The following is an 18,318-nucleotide window of genomic DNA, read 5'->3' on the forward strand; positions in this document are numbered from 1 at the left end:
TTCAAACTCTAACAATTGTCAGGCACGATTTTCCAAGCCTCCGGGATTTAGTAACTGCTGCCGTCCCTGCCAGCGCCAACTCTGTTGGTCTCATGAGGCCTGGTTTTCTGGGTTGTACATTTCTTTTAGAACCACTCCATTTATTTCTGACCTTGTACCCTACCCCAAAGTCATGGTGCAGCGTATTGTTTTGTTTTTTAATAACCCTGGATGTACAGCTGGTCATATTTCCTAAGGTTTCAATGAAGAATGTATCTCAGAAACATCAGGGTAGGAATGGCTCCCAAGTTTGCACTGGGTGCTTGAGGTAAGATTAGGCAGACCCAGACGGTAGTGGAGAATTTGACCTCATTATGAAACTCTTTAAATGCCATAATTTTGAAAACGTAAGATAGGAGTTATTTCAGAGTGGTACTCTGTTCTCTAGGCATTAAAGACAGAAATGTATGAAGCTCTTTTGCATCCTGACTTCCCAGCCTCCTCACAATCCCTTGGTGAGTGGCCCTCTTCTGGACAAGTGCAGGGGCTGAGTGTGGAGGTTGAGTAGCATGTCCACAAAGATGTGTGATGGGAGGAAGTATTTTGAGCATAAGAACTTGGTTCCTGGCTAGACGTGGTGGCTCATGCCTGTAACCCCAGCACTTTGGGAGGCCAAGTTGAGTGGATCATGAGGTCAGGAGATTGAGACCATCCTGGCCAACATGGTGAAACCCTTTCTTTACTAAATACAACAATTAGCTGGGCGTGGTGGCGCATGCCTGTAATGCCAGCTACTCGGGAGGCTGAGGCAGGAGAATTGCTTGAACTAGGGAATCAGAGGTTGCAGTGAGCCAAGATCATGCATTGCAATAGATCCAGCCTTGGCAATAGCTGTGTCTCAAAAAAACAAAAAACAAAAGAACTAAAACAAGAAAACAGCTTGGTTTCTGAGAAGTCTACTTTGAGGATCTTTCCACAGCACACACTGCCTGCACCTTGGAGGGTTTGATGATGAGGTTCTTGCCATTTCAGGTTTGGTAGGTAGATTATTTGTTCTGAAAGGTTTAATTGTCATTGTTTTGGCACACTAGACTGAATACCTGAATTAATTGGTTGCTTTAATAGGTGCTCAACTAAAGAGGACTTTATCGTATTATCTAATATTTCCACTGGGAGTTGAAGAAAGAAACTTTTAAAAACCTCATTTATTATAAAACCATCAGATCTTGTAAAAACAAAACAAAACAAAAAACCCCTCATTTATTCCATAAATCCCCAAGTATAGAATTGCTCTTTTAATTTTGCCCCTGGAAACTCTGCAGTGTATATTGGTAGAGTGTTCGAAGAATCTTTATATTCAGAAGGCCTGGCTTTAAAAGATATATTTGGCATACATGTCTCTCTTCTGCATGAAACCATAAAGTGGTTTCTAAAAGAGACAGTTACTCGCTCTATGTGAGATTGTGAAGCTTCTAAAAATAGGTAAAGAAAACCATGGTGCCACATGGAGAATGAGTAGGATGTTTTAATGTTGTACAGTGGTTCAGGATACACAATTAAATGAATATTATAACAATTTTGGAAAAAATGGCACAGGGAAAAAACTGTAATTTTTTCTTTTTCTGAAACCTGTTATACTTTATCTCTTATAATTAAATTAAAAAAATAAAGATTATAGGAAACTTATTTTTGCTAAAATTTACTTTTAAGTAAAAGAAAAAAATGGAAAAAGTATAATCTGCCATCAGGGACTTGACCTAAACATGCACACAAGGAGGCTGTGGAGCTGGACATCCAGGACTTGAATTTGCATCCCAGCCTCACTTTTTGTGAGATGCATGACTCTGGGCAAGTGATTGAACCTCTCAGAACCTCAGTTGTCTCCTCTGTAAAATAGGAATGATAAACCTGTTCCCGGGGTTGAGCGAGTGCCTGGTCCAGAGCAGTTATTTTTCAAATTCTTATTATATTTTCCCTTCCTCTTGTTTATCCCTAGAACTGAATGATGAGAATCAGTGGTCAGAATAATGGCGTTAAGATACACTCAGATCCATAGTCAGCAAGAATCAAGTTAGGTTCAGAAGGTGCTACTTGATCAGAAAAGAAGCTACTCAGGTGTTGCCATGTAAATGATGAAAATAAAAATTTATGATTAATACTGAAATAGAAAGTAATCAGAGGTATCCTGTTCCTTGTGTATACTAGATGTTAATATTATTAAAAAATTGAACATTACTGTGTATGTAAGGGCACTGTGCTGTGTGATTAGTTCATGTCATCTCATCTTACCTAGCTGGGAAACGCAGCGCAGCCAAGTCAGATAGCTTGCTAAAGGTCTGGGTTGAGAGAGAGCCCAGGTTTTGGATTCCTGGTCTGATGCTCTTTCCATCATATTGCACTGTTTCTGATACAGTAAATGTATTTTTAAAATGTCCTATTCCTTTGCAAATCAAATACATAAATAAATGAACTATAATTTATCAATTTCCTTACTAATGGACATTTAGAGTCTCTGTGTTGGTTTTTATTACTGTCAGTTCTGTAACAAGCATTCTGTGTCTCCTTGTGCATAAGTGTAAGAGTTTCCATACGGTATAAATCCAGAAATGGAATTGCTGGGATAACTTCTGGTACACAGATTAATAAAAATGAAAAGCCAGGATTGTGAGAAGGTCTGGGCTTGATGGCGTTCACATTACAGCCTAGGGACAGGCTTTTTTTCACCATGCATGAGGCCATAGTAACCCATGGCAACCTAAGCCCTTGTGACTTCAGAGCAGTGTCCGAAGGTGATTTTGAAGTGGTTTTGAAAATGGGACGGTATACATAAGGTGCAAAGATCATGGAAACATGAATTAGCAAATGGGGCCTCAGTCTAGGTTATGAGACCTTTAGGACAAAAAATCACTTTTAAGGAAAAGTCACTGTTGATAGCACTAACTCAGAATGCCACCAGTACGGCAGATTTGTAATCTACTACCTTAAACTTTTACAAATGCTCATGGTGTCAAGTTCAGACCCAAGTTACTGAATGTCTATTGCCTGGAAAGGATACTTTTATGTTTTCCCTTTAATTTCCTGAATCAGAAGGCTCCAGTTGTGACAGAAATGTCACTACTTGCTGTCTCCATTCCTGTACAGAGACCCGCAAGAGACTGGAAAGTGGTGTTGGTCAAGTTGTCATAGGTTCTGTGCCTTCTGGGACCAGTAGGAATGCAGTGTGGACTGCAGTGGAGCTGGGGCTGGGGAGCAAACGCCTGGTCCACTAGTCCTGTCTCATCCACTTGTGTTGTAGTAATCTCATTGCTTTCAGTGGAAGGATCCTATTTTACACTGGTCTTTATGGGCAAAGATAATTATATATATTTGCCTGGGTAAGCAAATTGATAAACTTGTAACAAAGTGTATCAGACCATTTCTTTGGCAGGACCTACCAGAGCAGTTTGTGAAGCAAAGCCGTTTCCAATGGAGCATGAAAAGCTTTGAAAATTCTCAGCAACAGCAGAAAGCAATATTTGAAACCACCCTTAAAAATTGTTTTCCTCTTCCCCAACCAAGTTTATAAAAATTTGGTCAGACAGGAGTTTTGTTTTGATTTAAAATATTTTCAGTGAATTGTTATCTGCCGAATGCACATGTGTTCCTGCACTTTTTCTTTCACAATTGAAACTTTAAACCCTTCCCTTAAGTTCCCCTGAAAACCTCCCTGTGCCTAGTAAGGTTTTGCATATGTGAGGAGGGTGAAGGGATTTGGACCTTGGAGAAACCGTGCAATTTGAAATCTGACCATGCAGTTGTACACCAGAAATGCCATGTTGTGCTCTTGGTCTTTTTCTTTTACCGAGATTCCTCACTCTTAAGAGACATTGGTTAATATAAGCATTTCAGTTTGTAATCAGATCACGAGTACCTGTGAGCATGGCATGAGGCATGATTGAAGCAGTTATAAAAATTTGGCTCATAGTAAGCCCTGTAATTTGTTTTAAAGAATTACCTCTTCAGTGACATTTAAAAAACTCCCCAAAAACAATAGCCAAAAGACTGTGGTTTATAACACCACACCTGGTCCAGATTGTACTGGCTGAATCCATATTTGCTTCACTGTAAATGATTTTGAGGGTGGAATTCTTGTATTGTTTTCTATCTTATAAACCCTTGACATTGTACTGGTACCTGTGTGCTCACAAACCTCCTGATATAGGAAAGACCGACTCAGCCTCCCACTGAAATGTAGGTTGGCTGCATTTATTCTGCATGTTCCTACAATGAGGAAATGATATGACAATAAACAGAAATGCCCTTGCTGAAGAGAGAAGGGAAGCTGGTGTTTATCTGGTCAGGTGGTTTAGATTAGCTGTGATGCAGCTCTGTATTATGTTACTTTAAATCATTGTGTCCCAACAGGACATAAATTATGAAGATTGTTACAGTATGTTTCATCCTATGTAAGATCAACAAATTGGAATAATTTTTTATAGGAAAATCACAGTGCTTTTGGCAAGGCTATTGAAGCCTTTAATTTGACTTGAGTATGTCTCAAATATTATTGCTTAATATATAAAGTATGATTTGCATAAGGTATGAAATAGTAAACTTTTAAAAACAAAAGGGAGGAATTTCCCTGTAGCAGTTGCATCAAGGCAGCGCACTCCCGCTCCAGCAGTGTGCTTTTTCTGCCCCGATGCTTTAGAGCCCATTGCATGACTTTCCTCTGATGGGACTGCAAATGAGCTGTGCAGTCTTTGCAAAGATGGAGCTTTGTGGTGTGCTGCCTGCCCGTCAGCCCTACCTGCACACAGAAGGTGATTGCTCTGTGGTGGAACAGAATGGGAGCGTGCTCTGAGGAGGAGAAAACAAATGGTCTTGTTTATATACATTCAGGAAAACAAGTCATTTTTGTTTCTTTCAGGTATTGTGAATTACATATATTAAAAAAGCCAACCCCTCCAGAAACTTCCTAGATCAACAGCTGAAATTAAGATGATTTATATAGAAATGCTGAAAAAATTGACTTAAGAATGTATTCTTTTATGTGTTTCCTCTCTTCACTGGTGTTTTCCGAGTTTCTGGCATAATTTGTGAATTTTTGGCACAGAGACTTAAAATTTTTCATTTGTATTCAAGATGCAGCTAAGTTTATTTAGCCACACAGAACAAATTATCTCGATTTTAAAGAAGTGGTGTAAAATTACTTTATATATGATTCAAGCAAATTGGAACCTCTTCAGTGCCCAAAGAAGCACATTTTCTGTGCAAAGCACTCTGTGCATTTTTGTGAGACCTCCTCACACCCAATAGACATGTTAAGAAGTAGTAGAGCCTCAGATTTACAGACTAGTAGAGGCAAGAGAGGTTTAGGATTTGCTGAAGGCCATAGAATGAAACATAGCTAGGATTAGGATTTTTCAGGATGTGATGATACCACCCACCCGACTTGGTCTTTAATACCAAAAATAGGGTAAGTGTTAAGCTTACTTTACTTTCTATGCGGCTATAAGCTCTGAGATTTTCTTTAATAAATAATTAAAATTACTATTAAATAAACAATATACTTAAATAAGATTGTTTAAAACACAAAAACAAAAAATCCCTACTTTCTGTCTGTAAGTGTAGGAATGTTTCTTTTCTTAAGCCTACTCTTATAGGTTGGCTACTTAGAGAACTTTATGGGTTGGGTCGGCTTAAGGAGAGAAAAATAGCAGGTTGAGGATAAATCCTGAATATATTTGTGGTTTCCTTCAGCTTGATCTCTGAAGACTCTGACAGGTTCAGGGACTATTCCAAGTTTGCAACCTGTGTGTACCTTTTGAAACAGACAAATACAACTTATGAGATTGTCTCTTTGCTGGGCTGCTTCTTTGACATAGTTTTCTGAAACATGGCTCGGGCAGGCTTTTTTCTTCTGGGGACACATTGCCGCCATCTATCACTGCAGGTCCTCTGTGGAGTTATCAGGATGTCCAGTCAGGCTCCAGTATTTGGATGATGTACTTTTTTTGAAGAAAATATTAGCAAATGTTGCAGAAACTGTGCTTTAAAAACTCTTAGAAGGGGAATTGATTCCCAGTTTTAAAATAAGCAAAAGAAATGATAAACATTGCTGGGCGTGGTGGCTCATGCCTGTAATCCCACCACTTTGGGAGGCTGAGGTAGGGCGAATCACGAGGTCAGGAGTTCAAGACCGGACTGGCCAACATGGTGAAACTCCATCCTACTAAAAAATACCAAAATTAGCTGGGCATGGTAGCTCATGCCTGTAATCCCAGCTACTTGGGAGGCTGAGGTAGGAGAATTGTTTGAACTGGGACCCAGGAGGCAGAGGTTGCAGTGAGCAGAGATTGCGCCACTGCACTCCATCCTGGGCTACAGAGTGAGACACTATCTCAAAAAAAAAAGGGATAAACATGATTTTCATTAATGTGCAACTGCTTTAGACTATCAGATATTTTGTGATGTGAAATGGGATGATAGTCTATTTTACAAAATGTATACTGCTTACAGGAAATGTATTTACTGGCCAGGTGCAGTGGCTCATGCCTGTAATCCCAGGCGTGAGCCACTGCACTTTGGGAGGCTCAGGTGGTGGATCACACAGTGAAACCCTGTCTCTACTAAAATACAAAAAACTAGCTGGGTGTGGTTGTGTGTGCCTGTATTCCCAGCTGCTGGGGAGGCTGAGGCAGGAGAATCACTTGAACCCAGGAAGCAGAGGTTGCAGTGAGCTGAGATTGTGCCACTGCACTTTATCCTGGGCAACAGAGCAAGACTCTGTCTCAAAAAAAAGGGAAAGAAAAGGTATTTACTGTACCATTAAGCCTAACTTAGATGTTGCTTTGATTACTTAAAATATTTTTTGAGTCGCTGTGGCTGCCCCACAGATGATGAGGGAGTGGGCATTCCTTCTGCCCAGAGCACTTGTTCTCTTCCTCCACCCTTTTGGTTATTGTTGTAGGATCTTGACTTTTAGCTTAATACATCCCAGTTTCAGCAGAAGCCCTTTTGCCTTTTCTCTCTGTCTGTCTTTAAAAGTAGATCCATAGTGGTTCTTTTTATTACAGTAATAGGGCAAGACAGTTTCATGTCATATGTAATCTGGAATTACGTAGTGTTAGTAGTAGTTATATCTCTTTATAGGAGCCAGTTGATTATAAAGAAGAAAATTTAGGGAGTGGACTATCATTTTGTATATTATTCAATGGTTTTCTTTTTTTTTTTTTTGAGATGGAGTTTTGCTCTTGTTATCCAGGCTAGAGTGCAGTGGTGTGATCTTGGCTCACCGCAACCTCAACCTCTGTCTGCCTCCTGAATTCAAGCGATTATCCTGCTTCAGCCTTCTGAGTAGCTGGGATTACAGGTATGTGCCACCTTGCCTGGCTAATTCTGTATTTTTAGTAGAGACGGGGTTTCTCCATGTTGGTCAGACTGGTCTCGAACTCCTGACCTCAAGTGACCTGCCCACCTCGGCCTCCCAAAGTGCTGAGATTACAGGCATGAGCCACCACACCTGGCTTCAATTTTTAAAAATGTATCTTGCCAGGTACTTTATGTCTCTTAGTGGTTTGGAAGCACAAATTTGAAGCCTATGGTCATTTTTTTATATGAAGTTGAATTTTTATAATGATGACGTTACTGAGGAGCCTAAATCCAATTTTTAAAAGGATTGCTAAAACAAAACTAATTGAACTTTGGTAGTCTTTGCAATACCTGTCACTTCCTAAGACTGTGAAAGCCAACAAATAAGGATTATCGGTAGATTAGGGAAGAAAACCTCCAACAGGACTTTTCTGAGGCAGCTGATTGGCGATAAGAACAGCCCCAGTGAACTGCAGAGCATCACAAGTTATTTTGACACTAGGGAACTCTGGTAAGGGGCTTCTCTTGGGATGGTTTTAAAACCAGTGCTTCGGTTTGCTTTCGGAGAAAAGAATGAGTAAAAAGCTTGTGAAATGTGCTGATTCTGAGACAGCAAAACTGAAAGATTGTGAGAAATTTAAGAAAGAGCTAATCAGACTGGGCAATTGGTCTGCCCCGTGGCAGCTGATGAAGATACGGGGGAAATGAATTTAAACTTAGGTGCAGAGGAAGTTGGAAACGAGGAGTGTCTTTTCAGGGAAAAGATACTCTTAGCTAGTGATCACCTTGGCCAGAATGTGTTTTTGGCACACATTAACTGTGTGAACTCTATCTAGTTAGAGAACTTTCACTAAAAGTGGCACAGAAATGAAGGGCCCTTTGATAAACTTGTGTGTAGAGGTGTTTTTGTGGATGGAAACTCTGCCGCCTGGAGAAGAGTGGATTTATATTAGTATACTCCTATCCAAGAGGAGTTTTCCTAGCTTGGGAATTCAGTAGAATTTTACTGATGTATTGATAAGTTCTAATTCCGCAAAAGAAAATTGTTTTGCTGCCTTATTTTTCCAATTGGCTGTGTAGGATATTATGGTAATTGCCAAGAATGGTGACTTAAAACTTTTTTAAAAAAGCTCTAAAATGCTACAGTATGAACACAGCTTTTGAAAGCAATGTTTAGAAGTGAGCATGCTGTCTCACAGGTGGTGACCTGTTCAGTGACATTAAAAGTACTTATTACCACGAGCTAAGGGCAACTCATTTCATCTGGGGCCTGGTAGAGCAGGCGGCTTTTTCAGTAGCTTGTGGACATTGTCTTCAGTGCCTGGAGAAGCCAGTTTTAATTTCATAGTTGGATATTCTTGGCTTGAGTTATTGGAAATGTTGACCTCAGTGGCGGATCAACTAGATGGCAGGTAGACTAGTGGCTCAGGATTGGTGGGCGTTGTGTTTGCCCCCAGACACACAAGGGACTGCACAGGGAATGGTCCTCAGCAGGCCTTTAGCCCCACTTCCTCAGGGAGACATGAGTCACCCCTTTGGCTGAGATGTTCGCTGACAGATTGCCAGTTCCGCAAGGAAATCTTCCTATGCCGACACCCACTCAGAGAAACAGTGCTAAAGATGTTTCTGGTTTTCTGAGCCTTGTAAAGGTGAATTTCTTTGGCCTTCAAATTGGTCTTCTGCTAGGTTTGGAAAGGAATTCTTCCTTTCCAGCCCACAGACACTATAATATCAAAGTGTTGTTGATGATGATAATAATCACTAGCATTAACCGAGTGCTTAATAGAGTGCCAGGCATACTGTAAAATATATTACATGAATTAGCTCCTTTTACGTATGGGGAAATTGAAACTCGTTTCAAAAGTTAAGTAACTTTACTTAGGTCACATAGCTAGTGAATAGCAGAGCTAGGAATTGAACCCAATTGACCAGTGTGCTCAAAATATGTCTGACTGTCCAGAGGGGAAAAAATTTTTGGTTGGATCTGTTCCTCACAATTTAGTTGAGGATATTCTTGTGTTGCCTACAAATTAAAATCTGACGTTTCCTTTGTGGTGGCTAGAACAGTTAACAGTGTTTTCCACGTGAAAGTCTTGGTGAGACATGTATCATGTTCTGTGGCAAAGAACGCCTTTCCTTGGTGCACTAGACAGTGTTTATGTGATCGATAAGTCACCAGCACCAGGGGCAGGTCCTGTCCTGTGACATGTGCGTGCTTGGCAATGATCTTGCCTTGCATTTTGCTTAATAATTTTCATTATTTTTAATTAAAGTTGAAGAAGTGCAGACTCTAGCTGAAATTAAGGTAGGTTGTGTTGCCGGAATCTGGTAATTACTTTAATTGATCACAAGATAGTTTCCTTGATCACCAATTAGAGTAAATTGCTGATCATGTTTCAAGACGTGAAGAAATGCCCAAACTGATTTATGTAATAGTGTTTTCATTTCTAATCAGACAAAAATATCATTTCCTTCCATAGCAATTGTGTTTTATAAAAGAAGGGTTATAGGCCTACAAACATAATGGCGATTCATAAACAATAGAGGTCTAATTCATTGAATTAGTAAAGGAAGTATTTAGAGGCTTAATGGAGATTGTACTGGGGAAATTACTTTGTCGTAGCTGGTGCTCATTTTCTTAGTGGGAGATATGTTCTTTTTTAGTGCATAATTAAAATTGTCTATAATCAAAATATAAAAGGCAGCTGATTTGAAGAACGTATATCAAAGAGAATTACTCTGAGTAATGAAAGATTTGTATTGTAAATATGTGCTAGAAGTCTTAGAACTTTAATAAATTATACATGTTATTTGACTGAAGGTGCATTTTAAATTCAGGGTGCTGTTAAACATTTCACAGATTGATGCAGGATTTTTGTCTTGGTTTTGTGAATCTGATAGTCTTTCATAGTTTCATGGAATAAAATGAAACAAAAGGAACTTTAAGAAACATTAAAGTTTCCGAAGAATACTTGATTTGGGGTTCATGGAAAAGTCTTTAATTGCTGATGGTTTGGAGATTTCCAAATGACAAACTTCATTGGCCCAATTTACTGTGATTGTAATGCTTACATTCCTTAAAATGGCAGAGTAACTTAAAAAGTCATACTTCATCATACATTCATTGACTTGTTCATAAAATGTTTGTAATTTGCAATGGAGAAAAGACTGAAACTATTATCAGCCATTATATGTTATTTGTTGGCCATATGTTTGTTTGAAATGGCCGTGGCTCAACAGAACATGGCTCATAGACAAACTATGCTGTAAATTGGCACTAAAAACCCACCTAAACAGGTAGGCATATGTTAAGAAGTTAACATGAGCCAAAATATTTTAATACGAAGCAGGTTATGTACATTAAAGGGTCCCAGCTCCTTTTACAGTGGGAACTTCATTTACGTGACTTGTTCATTATTTCCCAAACAAATTTTTAAAAAAAGATCAGGTATACACATGGTACAAATGTAAAAGCTACCAAATAATATAGTAAGTCTTCCTGTTCATGATTCTCAACTATCCAGTTCCCACTGTCCACTCTCCTCATCATTTACCATTCCTCCCATCATTCTTGTATATCCTTCCAGAGATATTAATGCATGACAAGCATATAATTTCTTTTCTTTCCTTTTTATGTGATTCATGAACTATTGTTATGCATTTTTTTTCCATTTAGTAATGTATCTTAGAGGTACTTCCATGTTAGCAGATAAATGGTTTCCTTGTTCTGCTGAATGGCTGCATAGTATTCCAGTGTATAAATGTACCACAATCTTTCTAATCAGTTCCCTATTGATGGAGATTTTGCTCTTTCAAGTCTATAGCTATTACAGGGCAGTGCTGCAATGACTTTTGTCGTAATTTATGAGTGTGTCTTCGGGACAGATTCCTAGAAGTAGAATTGTTTGGTCTAAAAGCATGAACATTTTCCATTATGACAGATACTGTCAGATTGCCATCATCAATATAAGTAGATGATGATTACATCAACTTATATTCACCAGCAGTATATGAGAATACCTTTTCTTCTATATCTTCACTAACAGAATATTAGCAAATTTTTTGATTTTTGTCAAACTAATGGTAGTTTTAAATTTGTGCTTACCATGATTGAGATTGAGCAGTTTTTATGTTTCAGAACCATTTGAATTTCTTTTCTGTTATCTGTATTATGACCTCTGCCCATTTGAAAAAATACTGGGGCTGGGTGTGGTGGCTCACGCCTATAATCCCAGCACATCTCATGCCTATAATCCCAGCACATCTCATGCCTATAATCCCAGCACATTGGGAGGTCAAGGTGGGTGGATCATGGGGTCAGGAGTTTGAGACCAGCCTGGCCAATATGGTGAAACTGTCTCTCTACTAGAAATAGAAAAATTAGCTGGGCATGGTGGCACATGCCTGTAGAGTCCCAGCTACTTTGGAGACTGAGGCAGAAGAATTGCTTGAACCTGGGAGGTGGAGGTTGCAGTTAGCCAAGATTGTTCCACTGCACTCTAGCCTGGGCGACAGAGTGAGACTCTGTCTCGGAAAAAAAAATACTGGGTGGTTGGTCTCCTTCTTATTAATATGCAGGAGCTTTTTATATGCTAAGGAAGTATATGCTGCAAATACAATTTGTTGTTTGTGTTTTGATTCTGTGTATTGGGTTTTATTACCATATGGAAATTTTTTTTTGCCTTTTTCCTGCAACACAAAAAATTTTAATGTAGTAAGATCTATCTATTTCTTAGTAGTAGTTTAAAGTTTTCTGCAAATAGAATTTATAAATTTCTTGTCAAGTTACTTCTAGATTGTTTTTCGGCGCCATTTAAAATTTTTTTCTTTTCTTCGGTATATTTTCTAATTAGTTGGTTGTGTAAGAAGGCTGTTGACTTATTTTGGTCTTATTCTTGACTTTATTAGGAATTCTCGTGTTTTCCTATAAAGAATGATGCTAAAAAAGGGATGCTGCCTTTGGAATGAGAATATATTCTATCATATTAAGGAAGGGTGCATCTATTCCTATCTATCAGCATTCCAGAGAATGTTGTCAGTACTATTTCTACTTTTTGGAATTGATTGAGATTTTCTTTTTGAAATAGTATATGTTTAATTTCTGTGAATATTTGATAAGCACTTTAAAAGTGTTATTCTCAGTTTTTAGAGTTTAAAATATAGCAATTAGCTATACCTTTAAAGTTAGGTTTGTTTGTTTAATCTGTCATGAGTTAAGAGATGTAAGTTAGGCTAAGTGCAGTGGCGCATGCCTGTAATCCGGGCGGGCATTTACAGATTTACTTATAGGTTTAGAGGCTGAGGTGGGAAGATTGCTTGAGGCCAGGAGTTCAAGACCAGACTGGGCAACATAACAAGATCCCATTTCTACAAAATTAAAAAAAAAATTAGCTTGGCATAATGGTTTGCCCGTAGTCTTAGCTACTTGGGAGGCTGAGATAGGATGGATCCCTTGAGCCCAGGAGTTCGAGGTTGCAGCAAGCTATATTCGTGCCACTGCATTCCAGCCTGGGAGACAGAGCAAGACTCTGTCTCTTTAAAAATAAACAAAACAAAATGAATTAAAGTGTCCAACTATAAATGTTTCTATTTACATTTCCTACAGCTTCTGCCTTATTAAATGCCATATTATTATTTGTAGTATATTCATAATTATTTCATCTTCATTGGTGGATGCAAATTTGTAAATGCAAATTACCCTTCAGCGCTTTTAAATGTTTTGCCCTTAATCAGCCTGTCCAATATAATTTATTAGAAAGTTTTTTTTTCGCATTTTTCTATATGCTTTTATTTTTAATGATTAAATTTTGCTTTGTGATCCAGTGTGAAAGTTTTCTCTTTATTTTGATGGGTTGGATTTAGGTCCTTTACATTTATTGATTGGACAGATAGGTTTAGTCTTATAAAACATGGCAGAACCAAAATACTTTTTTCTTCCTTATTTTTTATGTTTATTTTTAGAGACAGGGTTTCACCATGTTGGTCAGGCTGGTCTTGAACTCCTGACTTCAGGTGATCTGCCCACCTCGGCCTCCCAAAGTGCTGGGATTACAGGCGTGAACCATCGCGCCTGGCTTCTTCGTTATATTAAGTTATGATATGGACTCTGTTTTCTTTGTTTCATTTTAATTGTGTTTTTCTTTACTTAATTGGGAATGTTTATATTTTTATTTTGATTCTTGTGGATACTATTATAACCATATATAGATATATAATTTGATAGTATCTTATGGATAATATAGTATATAGTACACCTATATAATACCTATATAATATTATATACATATATCTGTACTATTATACCTATATATAGTATCTATAAGACCCTATAAAATTATATATCTATAATTTCACACATAAAATATAGTCCTCTATTTCTGGCTGGGCATTGTGGCTCACACCTGTAATCACAGCTCTTTGGGAGGCTGGGGCAAGTGGATCACCTGAGGTCAAGAGTTTGAGACCAGCTGGGCCAACATGACGAAATCCTGTCTCGACTAAAAATACAAAAAAAAATTAGGTGTAATGGCATGTGCCTATAATCCTAGCTATTTGGGAGGCTGAGGCAGGAGAATTGCTTGAACCTAGGAGGTAGAGGTTGCAGTGAGCTGAGATTGTGCCGCTGCACGCTAGCCTGGGCAACAGAGAGAGACTCCATCTCAATAACAACAAAAAAAGAAAATATAGTCCTCTATTTCTTTAGATAGCATTTGTGGTCCCCCCCACAAAGCAACATTGAAATAATGTTTTTTCCTACTTTTCATTCACTATTTAATTTTAGTTTATATTATTTTTCAGTTCTAGTGCTTATGTTTAATTAATTAATTAATCAGATACACAGTTTTGCTTTGTCACCCAGGTTGGTGTGCAGTTGGGTATGGTCATAGCTCACTGCAGCCTCAGATCCCTGTGCTCAGTGGATCCCGCCACCTCAGCCTCCCAAGTAGCTAGGACTACAGGTGCATACCACCCTGCCCAGCTAATTACAAAATTTTTTTGTAGAGATGGGGTCTCATTATGTTTCCCAAGCTGGTCTTGAGCTTCTGGCCTTAAGTAATTCTTCCACCTTGGACTCCCAAAGCACTGGGATTACAGGCATGAACCACAGTGCCCAGCCTTAGTACTTAGGTTTTACACATTTAAATTTACTTATGTCTCTAACTTGATCTCTCAGCTTTCAAAGATTTTGTTTACTTTTATGTACCTCCCTCATGTTGTCCTTTCTCTTTTAAACTCCTTTAATAATTTATAACATTTGCATTCCATTCTGTAACCATAATTCCCGCAGTTGTTTTAAATGTTTTCTTAGAGCTTAGCTGGGTATAAAATTACTGGTTTTCAATTTTAATTTCCTAAAGTTTCTGTAGGCATTGCTCCTCTGACTTGTAATGTTGAATGTTGACATGTGACTATTTGAAGTCAGCAGATTTTTTCTTATTTTTTTGAGACAGAGTTTTGCTCTGTCACCAGACTGGAGTGCAGTGGAGCAATCTTGGCTCACTGCAACCTCTGCCTCCCAGGTTCAAGCAATTCTCCTGCTTCAGCCTCCTAAGTAGCTGGGAGTCCAGGTGTGTACTGCCACATCTGGCTAATTTTTGTGTTTTCAGTAGAGATGGGGTTTTGCCATAATGGCCAGGCTTGTCATGAATCCTGACCTCAAGTGATCCACCCGCCTCTGCCTCCCAAAGTGCTGGGTTTACAGGCATGAGCCACCATGCCCAGCCAGAATCTTTTCATCCTTATAGATGAATTGATCTATTTGATTAGATGCCAAAAAGATTTTTTAATCTTCCAAGTTTAACTCTGCTAGAAGATATATATATATATGACTGAATTCTTACAATTTACAGATTTAAACCCTTTATTTTTAGAAAACTTAGTTTCTTTTTTTTCAATTCTTATCCCCAAGTATTCTGTGCATAGAAACTTTTCTTAAATTACATTCCAATTTTTTGGTTTCTGGGTTTCGTTTTTCTTTTTTTGTTGTTGTTAAGCAGCAACAGTGATCTTTTTTTTTTTTTTAGGTGGAGTCTCACTCTGTTGCCAGGCTGGAGTGCAGTGGTGTGATCTGGGATCGCTGCAACCTCTGTCTCCTAGGTTTTAGTGATTCTCCTGCCTCAACCTCCCAAGTAACTGGGACTACAGGCGTGCGCCACCATGCCGAGCTACTTTTTCTATTTTTATTAGAGATGGGGTTTCACCATGTTGGCCAAGAGGGTCTTGATCTCTTGACCTCAGGTGATCTGCCTGCCTCGGCCTCCCAAAGTGCTGGGATTACAAGTGTGAGCCACCGTGCCTGGCCAACAGTGATCTTTATGTTAGATCTCCTTTGTCCTATGCATTTATTCTTTTCTAGTTCTTCTAAATTCTTGTTGATTTCTATTTCATTTTGTCCATTTTCTGGGTCCCGTCCTCTTGGGTCTCTTACTGGGTTGTTAGTGGTGTCTATTCAGCTTTTGACTGTTTGTAGCTTTCCTGACTTGTAGTTAGCTTAGAGCCTTATGATTTCAGCTGGAATCCTGGTAAGCAAGTAGCTAAGGCTGTGAAAAGAAATCTTTGAAAGAAACAGCAGTTGCTTTTTTGGCATTGTATCTTCTTTTTTGTATAATGCTTTTTTGGCATTGTATCTTCTTCATTGTATTCCAGATAATCAAACTTTCAGTTTGAGGTTTGCCTTTTTTCTCTCTTATCCACTCATCTAAATTCCTTGGAGTAGTTCTTTAATTTGAATGTGTATTTTGATAGATGTTTTTAATTTGTGGGTTTAAAAATAAATATTTTGGGGATTGGTTGGTTCTGTTACATGGAAGAAGGATTATGGAGTTGTCTTTTTGCTTCCAGAGTAGATTGAGTATTCTTTTCCCTAAGGAAGAATTAGGAATAAATCCTGTGTAAATGGTTTATCAGGCTTTGTAGTATTCTATTAAATGCAAATATTATGTGACAGTTGAAGGGAAATATGCAAAGCCGAGGAAAATACAAATTTGAGGGTGTTTTGAGGTGTCTAACAATTTTTTAATTGTATGTAGATGTGGCAGATAGATGCTTTTCCTTTTATCAGTATGCCTCTTAGGCTGTGGGTGTGTTTGCTCTCAAGCCTTATATCTTTGATGGAATAGATTTAGCTAGTGTACTGATGGCATGCCAGTGGTCAAAGATTTGAGGACCACTTCAAACTGTTTTCCAATCATCCACTCAATCCACTTGGCTAATGGGAAAAGGCAAGGAATTCTAGGCATCACTTTAGACATTTTAAAATGACATGGTTCAAAGAAATTGTGGCCACAGGGTGTAAGAACCTGGGCAGTGACTGTGCACACATAATTTCTTGCCATTAAGCTGCTTTCCCCAGTCAGTGTGCATTAGGATGTTACACCACAGTGTATTTTCTGCTTGTTTGGTATACATTTGCGAGTCTCTATTCATGACAACTGGAAAAAGGAAAGAGCCACTCTTCTGGGAGACAACACTAGACTCTTAGATTCTCAAGTCCATGGAGAGCTTTTCACTGCCCGTTGCATTTTGTAAGGTTTATCTTGTGTAGTTTGGCCAGAAGCAGCAGTGACAGCAGTATGTGCCATTATTCATCTTTTATTCTATACCAAGTGCTGTGCTAAGTACCTTTATATACCTATCTCACTGTTTATTAGAATGTAATCACATGACTTTTAAAATTGTTATCCCCATTTTACTGATAAGAAAACTGAGAGGGCCAGGCATGGTGGCTCACGCCTGTATTCCCAGCACTTTAGGAGGCTGAGGCAGGCAGATCACTTGAGGCCAGGAGTTTGAGACCATTTTGGCCAATGTGGTAAAACCCCGTCTGTACTAAAAAGTTTGCTGGACATGGTGGTGAGCTCCTGTAATCCCAGCTATTTAGGAGGCTGAGAAGAATCATTTGAACCTGGGAGGCAAAGGCTGTGGTGAGCTGAGATCATCCCACTGCACTCCAGCATGGGCAGCAGAGAGAGACTCTGTCTTAAAAAGAAAAAAGAAAACTGATACTCACGGTTATTGCATGATAATTAAGTGGTAGAGTCAGGATTTGAATCCAGGACTCCCTGGCTCAAAAGTCCATACCCTTAACAGTTGTGTTGCTGTCTATCAGTGGTGTTGACTAGTCTTGTACATCTTCTAATGCCATACAAGAATAAGGCATTATAGGCAGTGTAGAAATTCTCCTTATACATTGTTTAATGTGGGTTAACTCTGTGTTTGAATAATTAGAACACACTTTCAAGGGTGGGTGTGGTGGCTACTTGGGAGGCTGAGGCAGGAGGATCTCTTGAGAGATCCCTTGAGCTCAGGACGTTGAGGCTGCAGTGAGCTATTATTGTGCCTGTGAATAGCCACTGCATTCCACCAGCCTGGGCTATATAGTGAGACCCTGTCTCTATAAAAACAAAAACCAGGCTTTTACACCTGATTTGTCCCTTCTTTTCACATAATCTAGAGAATTGGATTATGAAATCAGAGGGCTGAGTGAATATTGTTTTTCCACAGGTAATCCCATATGTTGTTGAATGGATTTTGCTTGAACTTTCTCCCTTTTCCTATACGGAAACCTTTAGGCCTTAAATGTCAACATGGAAACCTTTATCCCAAATAAAATTGGCTCCAAGAGAGGTACCATAGTGAATGATGTAGAGTTGTTCTGTATTTCTCTCTGTAACTGGGAAATGCACACTAGCATTTGGTGATCCAAAAAACATAGCTCAACTAGCATCACATTGGTTTTTCTGGGGTAATGAAGTTAAATATTTATTTAGGTGGGTGTAATGGGTATTGCCATGTGAATTCCACTTAACTTTGGAATTAATGTGCCATTACCCTGAGTTTTACCAAGTATTTCTGCATTCTGGAACAATAGAGACACACTCTCCTATTGTTTGCAGTTACCTTTATAAAAATTAAAAATAAACAAAAAAATGAGTAGTTTTCCCTCTTCTCAAGACAAGTTTGCCTTCTGCTTAACAAGTGTTTCCA

General features: G+C 38.7%; 1 protein-coding gene across 11 annotated transcripts in view; it reads left to right on the plus strand.

Annotated features, from left to right (window-relative positions):
* The window catches only part of PCBD2 (pterin-4 alpha-carbinolamine dehydratase 2), a 61,735-nt gene that overhangs the window by 33,005 nt on the left and 10,412 nt on the right, over positions 1 to 18,318 (plus strand). For 3 of the 11 annotated variants that reach the window (XR_008478516.2, XR_013530890.1, XM_078359601.1), the window contains one exon: positions 7,201 to 7,333. The exons of 7 other annotated variants lie outside the window; for them this stretch is intronic. Coding sequence is in view for 1 of the 4 variants with exons in the window: in XM_078359601.1 (XP_078215727.1) it covers positions 7,201 to 7,333 (133 nt within the window). In the remaining 3 variants the exon portion in view is untranslated. The remainder of the gene's footprint in view (positions 1 to 7,200; positions 7,334 to 18,318) is intronic. One more of the 11 variants, XR_008478517.2, reaches the window with a different exon arrangement.

The sequence above is a fragment of the Callithrix jacchus genome, chromosome 2, assembly GCF_049354715.1.
Source record: "Callithrix jacchus isolate 240 chromosome 2, calJac240_pri, whole genome shotgun sequence".
In the NCBI taxonomy this organism is placed as follows: domain Eukaryota; kingdom Metazoa; phylum Chordata; class Mammalia; order Primates; family Cebidae; genus Callithrix; species Callithrix jacchus.